The 13335-nt window shown below is 47.5% G+C and overlaps 1 protein-coding gene across 1 annotated transcript; it reads right to left on the bottom strand.

The window, feature by feature from the left end:
• Positions 1 to 3066: 3066 nt before the first annotated feature.
• LOC124662571 (probable sucrose-phosphate synthase 1) lies at positions 3067 to 8166 on the bottom strand. Its single transcript, XM_047200390.1, has 12 exons — positions 7825 to 8166; positions 6878 to 7107; positions 6717 to 6780; positions 5932 to 6624; positions 5645 to 5767; positions 5432 to 5563; positions 5039 to 5215; positions 4909 to 4962; positions 4760 to 4822; positions 3709 to 4638; positions 3478 to 3605; positions 3067 to 3391 (listed from the first exon to the last, which is right to left on the bottom strand). Exons 1-12 carry the CDS (start codon positions 8164 to 8166, stop codon positions 3103 to 3105), a joined length of 3225 nt encoding a protein of 1074 aa, XP_047056346.1. The 3' UTR covers positions 3067 to 3102.
• Positions 8167 to 13335: the final 5169 nt, after the last annotated feature.

Below are 13335 nucleotides of genomic sequence, written 5' to 3'. Positions count from 1 at the left end.
CCCCTTGTGAGGTCATCAGAGATTTATTTTGCTAGTTTAATTACTATTTTAGTTTATTGTTTTCTTAGTGCTATTAAACAAAATTCCAAAAATATTTTTTTACTTGTTGTTCTTAGTTTACTTCTCATTTATTACTGTTTCAAAACCCATTAGAAATTGGTGATATGGCAGCAAAAAAGCTTGGGAAGTTTGCAACTCCCAATGATGATTATTTGCATGCACCAATCACTCAACCCATAGTAGATGAAGATGCTGACAAACCTCATTTCTTAACATTGGTAAAAAAACAATTTGGAGGTTCACTTGTTGAAGATGCTGGCATGCATTTAAATGTTTTTACTAAGATATGTGATATGCTCTAGCTAGATGCTCCGTACATGAAGATTTCACATTGGATGGCAATAACAAGATTTGTTGCACATGAGCAATACTTTGGAAGTATGTCACCAAATATGGTGGAATTACAATGCTTGAAGGAGACAAGGTTGTTGATGTTGGCTTCATAACTTTAGAGAAAATTGCAGAAACCAACAACTCTTGGGGCTATTGTTGCGAAGACAAGTGACTTAAATTTTTCATTGCACAAACCAGTCACTCTAGGGGTAGTTGGTTGCAAGGAGCTCTAATTAACATATTATGCAATTAAACAATATGCTTGCACTTGGCAACCACACCTGCCAGTCAATTGGTACCCAGATTTTTCACATCTTTAGATATAATAACCATCAGGAAAAGGAAAAAAAATTATATGTTGATTGTTACATCTTGATTGTGTAACGAAACTGGAGCAATATAGCTTCATATATGATAGCGGTATATCACAAATATGAATTACTTAAAACAAAATTGCATCCAATTGGTACCCGATGCAACCAAATCTATGTGTCCGATGGCACACACGTCTATTAGAGGAACTTCCTGGAGGCGGTTCTAACCCATAACAAAATGGACCGGCTCCAAACACTGCCCCATAGATGGTTCTTTTTGTATTGGATCCGCTGAAGAAATAACCTCCTCCCAACAAAATATTTTCAGAGGTGCTCAAAATTAAAACCTGTCTCCAATAATTTATGTGGTGGTCCTAAGCTGGGACTCGTGGCAGTACACTCTGTCGACCTAGGAGGGGTGCAGTGGCGACTACGATAACGACGACTCCTACATCGGCACGTACACTCTGTGGAGCGAGGAGGACAACACGGATACCGGAGGCTCCGGTTTATTCCCTGACGGTGTGATAATATTCGTACGGTCTGACCGCTGGAGACAACAACTGCGAAAACACGGGTGGCCCGTAGCCCATATATGGCACAGGCGAGTGGATTAATCGGCGGTTGTTGCCGCTCCGGTTTGGTGTTTTTACATCGGCTGCAATATTCTTTGGGACCCCGTAAACTGTCAGGCACCCCCGGAGGTGTTAATGCGGGGCGTATATCTAGCCGATTGTGTGTGCACGTGCGGTCGATTATTTCACCCGACTCCAAAGATTGGATTTTTAGAGTTGGTAAAAAAACGACCACATGCCTACTTTCGAGGCAGCACAGAAAACCGTGTGCAAAAAAATCGTATTATCAGCGACTACCGCTAGGAGACGGAATGGATAACCGCCGTCGACACATGGTGGGGAACCGCCTCGATGGCCAGTTCTGTACTAGTGATTCATAGCTATTCGGTTTTTGGCACAGAGAAATAATTTTAAAAAATTGTGTCTCTATTATTCTACTTAGTATCGGCGGGACAATACTGTCCATGCTTTTGATTTATTTATTTTTGTATTGGGTGTTCACACGCCACAGCCATGTCACTTATAAGGTGGGTTCTCATTATCTAAACAGTATAAACAGATCATCATAGCTTCTTCTATACAGTTAACTCTAGATTCATTGGTTTGTGCAATAAAAAATTTAAATCACTGGTTTGTGTAACAACAATCTCAAGAGTTACTGGTTTGTGCAATTTTCTCTAACTTTACGCGGAACTCCCTTTGCTTGGTGACAAGTATATGCCTTAAATAGCCGAAAATGCCAAACGGAACCTGGGTACGCGCGCACCCAGTTATGAAAAATTCAAAAAAAATGTTATTTAAAAGTTTCAAAAAAATGTGAAGTGAAATTTTGCATGTTCATATTATGTTGATACCTACCCGTGTGCGTTTTCACGAAGAAATACCATTGTATGTGGCCTACACAAAAATGACAAAATGCAATTTTCGGATCCCGTGAATAGTACAAATTCCTATTCACTATTGTCATTAGGGCATTTTGTCATTTTTGTGTAGGCCACATACAATGATATTTTTTCGTGAAAACGCACACGAGTAAGTATCAACATAATATGTACATGCAAAATTTTACTTCACATTTTTTTGAAACTTTTAAATATCGTTTTTTCATTTTTTGGAAAACTGGGTACGCGCGTACCCAGGTTCCAAACGTGCCTGTCGTTAAATAGCCCTCTATTTTCTTTCTCTCTTGGTTTTCTTTTCTTCTATATAGTGGTGGCTAACCTATAGTTGTTCACCACTTCCCTGGTGGTTCCTGGATTAGAGGGTAAACATGCCCCTTCCCTCATGTACAAAGTCCAAAGCGGCCCTAGGTATAACCCTAGTGCATGGTAGGCTCTTGCACATGTGTGGGCGGCCTCAAGGGCCCAAGTTCATCTCCTCATAGCAAACATAAGAAGAATTATCATAACATATTGCTTACTTAGTACCTGAACGCCAGATGAAAACAAGCAAAGAAACACAAGAATGAGTAGAGATAGAGTCATAAGAACCATAAAGAATAGTTAATAATAAGCATCATTTATGTAAGAACGTGACAGAACAACTATGGCAAGGTAAAAGGAAAATTTGCTCTTGGGGAAACACAACATATATTGTGAACATACATATTGCTGAGTTAGTTCACAAACATTCGAGCCAACAGTGGCATCATCAGCAGTGTCTTAATTATTTCTCACTGCAGGATGTAGTCGTGCTAGTGTTCATAAGATTATGTAGCAAAGAAAAGAGAAAATGGTTCCGTCTTTCTTTCGGTTATAAACAAGCAGAATATAATAAGAGGCACCCATGAAGATGTATCGTAGGGCTTCCGGGCAACCAATTTACATGCCGCTGGAAGCCTTGGTGACCTCCTTGAGAGCCCGCATGATCTCATCGGCCTTCGGATCGCCACGCGTGGTGGCAGCCAAGGGGCTTTCGGACGGGACGACATCCTCCCTATGGTAACTCCCTGAGCTCCTCAGCAGGCCCTCAGAGCCTTTCTCGGTGACTCCTTTCACGATCACTGTCTTGTGTAAACCTGAGAGCATCTCCTCGCGATCGGTGTCACCATGCTCCCCGACGATCAGGTACATATTGCCCACGGCCAGACCCCAGCGCACGAAAAGATACCTGAGGTTGTCGATCGGAGATGGAACAATTAGTCTGGTTGCTGCCGGAAATGCTACAGTTCTCACGATCCAGTACTCTGTACTCACCTTAGTGCTTGTGACCTTGATGCCATAAGAGGGACAATCTGCAGTCTCGTCGAGTTCCGGCAGTACATGAGATGGCACCGGAGGCCACGCATCCTCAGCCTCTCCCGCATCTCATCGATCGTGTTCACCTAGGGAATCCACAAAATTCAGATTCAAGTACCGACCGTAAGCAGGGATCATTCCCAGTGACCAGTGAGTAATACAAATGTGAAAACAATGAAAGGGCGTTACCTTCTTGGGGTCTCTGACGAAGAATGAGACGCAGTGCGCGTTGCAGGACTCCACGTCTGGCTCGACAGCGTTGCCCGAGCCGTCGTGTGCCGCCATGAGCTTCCCGATCGTCTGCCTTGCGCCGTCATGAGACCAACGGTGGTTGATGTGATTCAGGTAGTCCTGGTCTGGACGGAGCCTCCCCTGGGCGTCCACGCACTGCGCCGTGCCAGGGTAGTACACCTCGCTGCCGCTGCCGCAGATGAGCGCGTCGAAATCTGTCGGGGAGACCTTTCCCAGCTTCAGGAGCTGAAGCGTCTCGGACAGCGGCATCGCCGTCGACAGCGCGAACCCGGAGATCTTGGACATCTGGGAGTCGGATCGGACCGCCCTGAATAGCTCCTGGATCACCTGCAGCATCTTCCTGCTGGCCTTGCCGTCGTCGCCGTAGCAGTCCACGGCCACAATGAACAGCCGGCGGCGACGGCGGAGATGAGGATACTTGTTCACGGTGCCGGGGGCTTGAACCTCGGCCGGATTCTTCTCACCTTCAGCCGCGGCTGCCGGGGACGACTGCTTGATCTTGTTCATGATCTTCTGCACCTGGTCTTGCGGGTCCGAGGAGGCGGGCTCGTTGAGGGAGCAGCGCTCACCATCAATGGAGAGGCGGAGCGACAAGTCCTGGAAGTCCATGAGCGAGTCCTCAGCCTCCTCGTCATCGGCGCCTGCGTCTGCCGGCGTGTCCTTGAGCCAGCGCGGGTTCCTGATCCGGCACCCGGCCACCCTGGTGAGGTACGTCCGGCAGTGCTCCGGCCACGAGTAGAGGTGGATGTTGCGCAGCCCGTTCTTCCGGCACTCCTGCCACAGGTTCTTGTCCGCCACCAGCTTCAGTAGCGCGTCGGCGATGGCATGCTGATCGTGCGGGTCCACTAGCAGCCCATTGTTCAGTGCCTACACCAGTGCCATTGATGCACCACACAATTACATGTACTTTCATAAACATTACACAGTGGAGCTGCAAATTTGCAACTGTTTCACACAGAAAATGTGAGAACATCGGGATGCTTCTTACATTCGTGATGTCGACCGGACCGCCATTCTTGGTGGCGACGATTGGGAGCCCATGCGCCGCAGCCTAAAGGGAATAAGATTGTCAGGATCGAGGGCTAAACGAAAGCATCAGGTGATTGTCATTATCAGGGAACTGTAACTGAAGCTGACCTCGATCAGGGTGAGACCAAAAGGTTCCACAAGAGCAGGATTAATGAAGACTCCCTGCAGGGGATAGGAATATTTTCAGTCAGAGTGGGATGCTTAATCTGAAACATGGTGGATATGACAGGTACCAGACCTTCATCTTCGCCGTGAGGCGGTAAATCTCTGGGACATCAGCCTGGTTGTGATGCTTGGGGATGGCCACGCTTCCGTACAGATCATACTTGTCTATCAGCTTCAGGACCGTGGTGAGAACGTTCGCGTTGCCGGGAGGCATCTCTTCGATGTCATCCCTGTTCCCCATGATCAGAGTCTGAAAACAAGAACATGTAAATTTAGTTACCTGGCAACACATACAACTACCACAAGGATGTTCAGAAACATGTTATGGTTACTATTTTCTGCATGATAATCATGATTGGGTGGACTTTTGACATTTGATTGCAGAAAAAGAAATGGTTACTAAAGTTGTATAACTGAAATGTACTTATTCAGATAAGCCGTCTAAAAAAGGTAAGTTGTTGCTTACTAAGTTTGCCAGTTCTCTCAGTGGGCGACATTCTCCAAATGCTTTGACAAGAGTAGTGATGTTCTTCTTCGGGTCAGGCCTTGACAGAGCCAAGATCATCGGCTTGTGAGGATTGGTCAGGAACCGAAACACCTGCACGCGAGTATCGTGCAGCAATATTAAGGTCATTGAAATTTGTGTGAACCTGCACAGGAATAGGAATCAGACACCAACCTCAGCCCAAATTGGTGGTAGTGACCTCGGTGAGGCACCATCAAAACTTATATCGTCTTTATCGCCATCTCCATCGATATCTTCAGCCACAACATTGCTGAAATCCATCCCAGGAGGAATCACCTGTCAAGAAGCGGACCTTATAATTAAAAATGGCAAGTCAGGAAAAATAATAGTAGTGTTTACAACATATGCCACCTCAAATACCAGCTTGCCAGAATTTTGCCAGAAATGGTACAGTGCAGTTACACCTGAAAACATTCTTACACTTAGTATTGAACACTTACCACCATCCTAGGCATGAAACGGCCATGGCAGCTAACCCCGCGCCTTGTCCTTGCTCGTAAAACTTTCTCAAGCTTGACATCAAAGCCATCATACAATCCCCACTGCTCATCAATCTCCTGCCTCGTGCTAGTAATCACAAGCTCTGCTGCATCCAAGGCCAGCTCCTCACCCTCAATACGCCTCATGATCTTGTAGGTTGAGTCGATCTCCTCCTTGGACATACGCCCTTGCTTCATGATCTGCTCCAGCTTGTTCCTCCCAAGCGAGTGACCAGTGAGCACCATCGGCACATTCAGTGCACCAGAAAGAAGAGCAGCGACATCGCCCGCATCGGCATAGTGGCCATGGATCACATAAGGCAGGACCGGCTTCCCACGGCCAACCTGTTCGCCCAAAACCTTGGACATGTTCAGAATATGCGCAAGGGCCCCGTCGACAAACTCTTGGAGGTAAGGCCACAGGGATTCCTTCTTGAGGTACTTGTTGCTCGGACCGCAAGGTATGCGCACAATGTACGCCCCAGCGCTTTCACCGCTCCCCTCCGCATCATGGGAACCAGATGTTAACATCTCAGTTGGCTCCCCGTAGCTCCAGTCCACGTCGTGGGATGACACTTGTCGTGTGAAGAGGTCCACTCTGTACACTCCGGGCATCATTGCGAGGGCTCTCGCAAGTTCCACGACATATTTCACCTGTAAAACAGGAAAATCAGTGGTAGTCAGTCATGACAATCCTGATTGTGTAATCAACACTCTCTGTAACTAAATGATCAACTTTTCTTTACCTGCCCGCCGGTATCTGAATCACTGCCCAATTCCATGTTTTCTCCGCGGACAAGGCCGTGCACACTGCAAGAAAAGCGTAAGAGATTGTAGAATTTTCATGCCATCAGCACGGTAATGGTTATGTTAGTACTGATGCCCAAATGTTACAAGATCAACAGACCTGATGAGCACAATGTAGAGTTTTTTCTCCTTGTTCTCGTCGGACCAGACGGTGAGGTCAGAAAAGTTCCTCTGGAACTTTTTCTTGGGCGTTTCTAGTGGCGCCAACTCGCCGACGGTGTCTCCTTTCTCGCTATCGAGATCCTCTGCCAGATCCTCCGTGGCCTCAAGGCGCACCTGCTCCTGCTCCTTCTGCCTTGCCGACATCCTCTGGATGCCCTCAAGCTCGAGCTGCTCATAATCAAAACAGCATCCACGGACAGAACCAAGATATCAGAAAGCATCGCCAAACGGTGAACGGGAAGGAAGCATAATTCTATCATGTTCTCGTGGGCAATAAAAACAGCAAAAGCGTGGCTCTGCCTTCTTAGATTCAGTTTTCTTCTTAGGTTAGAAAGGGAAAAGGGAAAGCCAACTTTTCGGCCGTTGCGAATGTGATCGTCGCACGAGAAGGCCATAATATTCTGCCTACTTTCACAAACACGCAGTGATCGGTATGAGAAATCTGAACAATTATGCATGGGAAACAAGAATCAAAGGAAAATTCGAGCATCTGACGTAAATTAGCAGAGTTGTGGATTTCTTGAAACCACGGCACGATCGTTGTGCCTACGGCTTGATCCAGTTTGGAAATGGCCGATCTAACACCACGATCAAGCATGAGTGGGAAACATGGTGTAGGAAAACGAGTGTCGTCGATTAATCAATTAACCAACGGTACGATCGATCATAAAACATATTTTCTACAAAATCGATCGGAAAGTCAGATGAACAGTCAGTTAACAATTCGCTCATGCATACTGCAAGACACGCTCGTATCTCGCTCTCAGAAAAAAAAAAGCAAAAAACAGAGGAACCGCCAGAGCAACCGACCAAACCAAGAAACCATTCATGACATTCAAGGAAGACGAAATGAACAAGGAAAGAGATTAGTGAGAGTATAATTGCCTGCTTCTTCTTGCGTGCGAGGTGCCAGATACGCCAGCACATGTTCTCGAGCCTGGTGCTTCGCTCGCGGGCGTTGCGGGTGGCGACGACCTTGATCCACGTCCGGTGGAGGTCGCTCTCGTCGACGCCCTTGACCACCTCCTCCACGAAGTAGTGCGTGGGGCTGAAGTTCATGTGCGGGCCGCGGGGGCTCGCCGACGCCCCGGCGACCGGCGACTTGGGGTCACCGCCGGCTCCACCGGCACCGGCACCGCCGCCTCCGCTGCCTCCTCCGCCCGAGGCAGCGGCGCCGCTGTCGAGGATCGCCTCCAGGTAGCCATTGATCCACTCGTTGCCGGCCATCGTCCACGCGCTGCGGCGGCCCGATCCGTGTGTGCGCCCGTGCGGTTGCGGGATGGAACTGACAGGAGAGAGAAAGAGAGGAGAGGGAAAAGGCTTGCGTTGGGCTGCGTGTGGCCGTACCGCCGCACTTGTAGGGGTCTGTTGAGAGAAAACAGGGTGGGGCTGGAGCGAACGAGAGGGAGAGGAGAGGAGGGACGCGCGCATGCCACGCGGCGGGCGATCTTGTTTTTCTTTTTAAAAAACGGGAATACATTTTACGTTTGGGATTGTCGTGTTCGCGCGCTCGATGCGGCATGTCAGCGCCCGATCATCACGAATCCAACCGAGAAAAAGAACGGTTGCCAAAACCCATCTGATGCATGTAACCCACAGTCGGATGCCCTCTCCATCAATCTCATCGGTCCTTCTCTCCGAGATATTATTGTTGTCAACTTCTGGAGTGACGGAGATATTATTGTTGTCCTTCTTCTCCGAATGTTTCACATGAGTTAGGAATAAGCTCCAAGCCGCGGTCACTAGAGGAACTGTGCAAGGAAGGAAGTGCACTCTCTTTTGCATCACAATTCTGGCATGTAGGAAGAGATGAGATCACTTTGTGGACACCTGATAAGCTCTAGAAATTGTGTTAGTTGCAACTAAACAAAGAAAAATTATACTGTACAAAGTCTACTAAGATATTTGTTAGACTACTACATTGCATAACCTTGGATCAATGTGCTAAAATATATATTAAGATATGTATGTAAAATATAGGCACATTATGGTACACCTAGGTAGCACAAACTATTATGTATGTAAATTTATTACCCTTTATGTATTTTCTTGCATTTAGACAAAACCGACTAAGTTTAATTTACCAAGATGTTCAGTCTGAAGTTTAAAAATAACATTCCAGAATAGAGTTCTACTTATAACGCATGTGTATTCATAATGATACATGTTTGAATCGTATGTATAAAAATTACAAATTTTGTTAATATAGCTTGATAACAGTTGTATGAACGAAAACATAACTGAGACTTAGACATAAAATGGGATGTACAATACAAGTAAAACTGTTTAGTATAAAAAATTGAGTGGTACTCGAAGTCAATAGTATTATCGCAACATAATTAGCAGCCAGCTAAGATCCGCTAACATAGTCACACCATGGAAAAGGGATGGCTTTGGGCGCTGTTTGGCCGTACCATCGCAGTTGTAGCATTCCGTTGAGAAAAAAAGAGGGGGAGGTACGGTTCCGTTCTGGAGCGAAAGAATGAGAGAGGAGGGGCGCATCATACACATTTGCCACGCGGCGCCGATCTTAATTTTTTCAAAGAGGGAAATATGTTTTACGTGTGGGGTTGTGGTGTGCGTGACCTCTCAATGCGACATGAGCATGTGAAGAGGCACTAGCCCGATCGTCACGGATCCAACGGAACGAACGTCTGCCAAAATTCAACTGGTCTTTTTTTTTATTTTAGAACGACAAAAGCTTTATTGATTATTCATAGTGTTTAAAAAAAACTCCCAAATGATAGGCGGATCTAAATACCACACATGTCTACCGGTATCTAAAATAGTCGATGATCGTGCTAAGTGCTTCCCCATTAGCTTCTCATCTCCCGTGGCTAAACATAGCCTGGAAAAAAAAAACCTTGCTTATTCGCCATGATTTTCATTGATGGTCATGCCCTGCTGGCTACGCTGGCCTCCTTCATTTATTTCCTTGATGACATTTTGGCACTCGGATTCTACGAGCAAACTGGACACAACCAATGTTTTCGACAATTTCAACTGAACAAACGGCTGCCAAGATATGCCCGTGAGCCAGAGTTGGCCGCCATATCTAGTAATTTCATCATTTGGCCCACTTCTTTTCGGCTTCTCCGGCGGCTTCTAGGTGAAGATTCTCCTCGTCAGCTTCTCCCAGAAGCCCGGACACCAAATTTATTCTGGTTTATAGTTAGTTTATGACAAACTAGATTATAAGCCAAAACAAATTAGGGGTTTATCCTTTTAGGAGAAGCTGGTGGGGAGAAATTTCTCCTCGGAGAAGCCAAAAAGGAGTGGCCCGAATTTCTTCTCCGCGAGCCGATCAACCTAGAAGTGGGCCAAACTAGACACAACCAAGTTTTTCGACAATTTCAACCGAATGAACGGCTGCCAAAACCCATCTGGTATGATATGCACGTGAGCTAGAGTCAGACGCCCTCTCTGCAATTTCATTATTTAGCCCACTTCTTTTCGGCTTCTCTGGCGGCTTCTCGGTGAAGATTCTTCTCGCCAGCTTCTCCCAGAAGCCTGGACACCAAATTTGTACCGACTTATAGTTAGTTTATGCCAAACTAGATTATAAGTTAAAACAAATTCGGGGTTCATCCTTTTAGGAGAAGCTGCTAGGGAGAAATTTCTCCTCGGAGAAGCCAAAAATAAGTGGCCCGAATTTCTTCTCCGCGAGCCAATTGTCAACTTTTGGAGTGACATGGATATTGTTGTCCTTCCTCTCCGAGTGTTCCACCTGAGTCAGGAAGAAGCTCCAAGGCACGGTCAATTTTGTTAATATTATTTGATAACAGTTGTACGAGCGAAAACATGTTTGAGACTTAGGCATAAAATGGATGTAAAATGTAAGTAAAATTGTTTAGCATACACAATTGAGTGGCACTTAAAGTCAATAATATTATCGCAACATTATTAGCACCCAAGATCCGCTACCCATCCACACCATGCGCACGTTTGGTAGCCTGCATGCCCTTGGCTCGCATCGGCCCAATTTTTTTCGTCCCGTTTGGTTACCTGGCCGAGGTCGCGTTCTTGCACGAACCGCTTCTCAAAGCACTCTCGGGCCAGGCCCTGGAGGAACGCCTGGTTCAGACGTTTCTAGCGAGCCGCTCCCGTTTCCGCCGAAGTGGAGAACGCGGCGTCCTCACAGAGCCACCGCGGGAGATGGCGGAAGCTCGCGCGGGACGGTAAAATCTCGGCGGGATGAATTCGGTTACCGCGCTTAAATTTTCGCCACCGTATATAGGGGCGGCTCTCTCACCGGCAAATCAAATCCCCCATTTCCTCCCATTTCGAGCTCATCCACCGTTCCCGATCTGGCGACATGGCCGGCTCTACCTCATCTGCACGGTCGGCGAGGCTTGCAGCGGCGACGGTGGTTGTGACGGCGGCTACTGACCGTGGATGGTCGTCTTCTTCCTCTGCATCGATGACTTCGATTATGTTAAGCTTCTGCAAACTCTAGCCTTAGATCTAAATTTTTTTTGGGTACAGAAGCGGGGTCTGAAGGAATCCATTGCAGCGATCCCTCTAGCCAGTAATATAGCTTTTCCCAAGACACGTACCGAGCGAATGTATATCCGGCGGAACGGCGGTGAGACGACGACACGCACGCGCTTGTCCCCGGCTCTGCGGGAAGGAGAACGGAAGGTCGGCTTGGTTCCGCGCACAGCTGCAGGGCGAAAGGGAGGACGTGCGTATGAGCGGAAACGGCAATCGTGTAGTTCACGATCGACACGGCCACCACTTGTCACGTGGAGCACTCCTGGCGCCGACGCGTCGCCCTCCTCTTGCACGCCTGATCAGGGGCTGGTAGGTAGCCGGCCAGCTGGGCCGCCGTACCGTCCTCGTGGAGATACTCGGATCGCCCTGCGAACATGCACTCCAATAAGGCAATAATCACGCTCGCCTCTCGATATGATAATAAGCATACTGTGTCGGTGGACGGTGACAGGCGTTCTAGTAGCTTCTTAGGTTCGATGAAAGACACTTTCCGGTGCAGAAATTCAGTTTAGAGCACCCCACGGGCCACGGTCTACATAGTCCAACTTATTTTTACCTTCTACTTCTAGAAGAAGCTAGCTTTCGAAAAACTAAGAAGAAGCTCATGGAAGCCCGGTCCCTTTTATTTGGGGTTATAGAAATTTGGCTTGTTTGACGTGTTCAGTTGTGAAATTTTTGTACCGCCCCTAATTTTTTTATGTGATCTAAATAATTGGTAATACCATGCATATGCTAGTACATAATGAGACATAAATGAATAAACGCGACTATAAATGGTCAGATGAGATGACACCATAGGCTGTATAATTCATTACATGGCAATTGTTGATGAGACTCCACCGACATAAGCTGCACCATCCTTGTGGATATATCAGTCTCGCTCAATCTTGTCAAAATGGCCATAGCATAGATTACTATCACGAATGAAGTTATGCAAACACATGCATGGGGTGATGATATTTGTTTGCTTCTCTGGTTCGGGGTAAAATGGTATAGAAAGCAGAGTCAATAGCATAAAACCACCACTTTGATGGTGAAATTTACCATCTACCACCACTTTATGTTTGCGGGACAAAAAACCACCAGATTTTGTGAGGTTTTTTGCGGAATGCGCTAAACGTGAATTTAACGCAAATTAACAAGAAATCTGACAGGTAGAGCCTACTAGTCAGCGCTGAAGTGGCAACACTATGCAGCAGCTTGCTGATGTGGACAAAGGACCCACGTGTCAGTCCACATTAAAAAATCTAAAATTCTAGAAAAAAAATTGGGGGGTCATCTCCTCCCGTGAACCACCCTACCACCACCACCACCGGCCGCCGTGCTTCAGCTCACGGACGAGCGCCGCCGCCGCCGTGCTTCCACTCACGGCCGAGCGCGGCCACATGCCGGCCCTGAATATCCGCCTCCTATGCATTCGCGCCCCGGCCGCGGCCAGCCATGGAAGTACCTGAGATCTCCTCCGTTATGGATCCGTCGCGCCGGCGTTCTGAAGCTCCCCACGTCCAGCTTACCAGCGCCACAACTCGGCCTCGTCTTGTTCTCCGTTCTGGTCAAAGGAATCGAGCCCCCGTGCTACGAGTCGTCGGCATCGCGGTCTTCTTCTCCGCGTCCGGCCAATCTCACCGCCGCGCCATGGCTGCGTGCCCTCCTCTCACCGCCGCGCCATGGCCAACCCGTCCCGGTGTAGGATAACGTTGCATAGAAAACAAAAATTTTCCTACCGCGAACACGCAATCCAAGCCAAGATGCAATCTAGAAGACGGTAGCAACGAGGGGGTATCGAGTCTCACCCTTGAAGAGATTCCAAAGCCTACAAGATGAGGCTCTTGTTGCTGCGGTAGACGTTCACTTGCCGCTTGCAAAAGCGCGTAGAAGATCTTGATCACGATCGGTTCCGGC

Source organism: Lolium rigidum, chromosome 6 (genome assembly GCF_022539505.1).
Source record: "Lolium rigidum isolate FL_2022 chromosome 6, APGP_CSIRO_Lrig_0.1, whole genome shotgun sequence".
In the NCBI taxonomy this organism is placed as follows: Eukaryota; Viridiplantae; Streptophyta; class Magnoliopsida; order Poales; family Poaceae; genus Lolium; species Lolium rigidum.
Note: the sequence above shows the minus strand (reverse complement) of the source record. Positions and strands in the feature narration are given on the sequence as shown.

Excerpts from the sequence above, each read along its gene's own strand:
- LOC124662571 (XM_047200390.1), bottom strand. The coding sequence starts at position 8,166 with ATGGCCGGCAACGAGTGGATCAATGGCTACCTGGAGGCGATCCTCGAC. Across the intron at positions 5,768-5,931 it reads GTTTCATGCCTAGGATGGTG|GTGATTCCTCCTGGGATGGA; the intron begins GTAAGTGTTCAA and ends GCTTCTTGACAG. Across the intron at positions 4,823-4,908 it reads TTGGTCTCACCCTGATCGAG|GCTGCGGCGCATGGGCTCCC; the intron begins GTCAGCTTCAGT and ends TATTCCCTTTAG.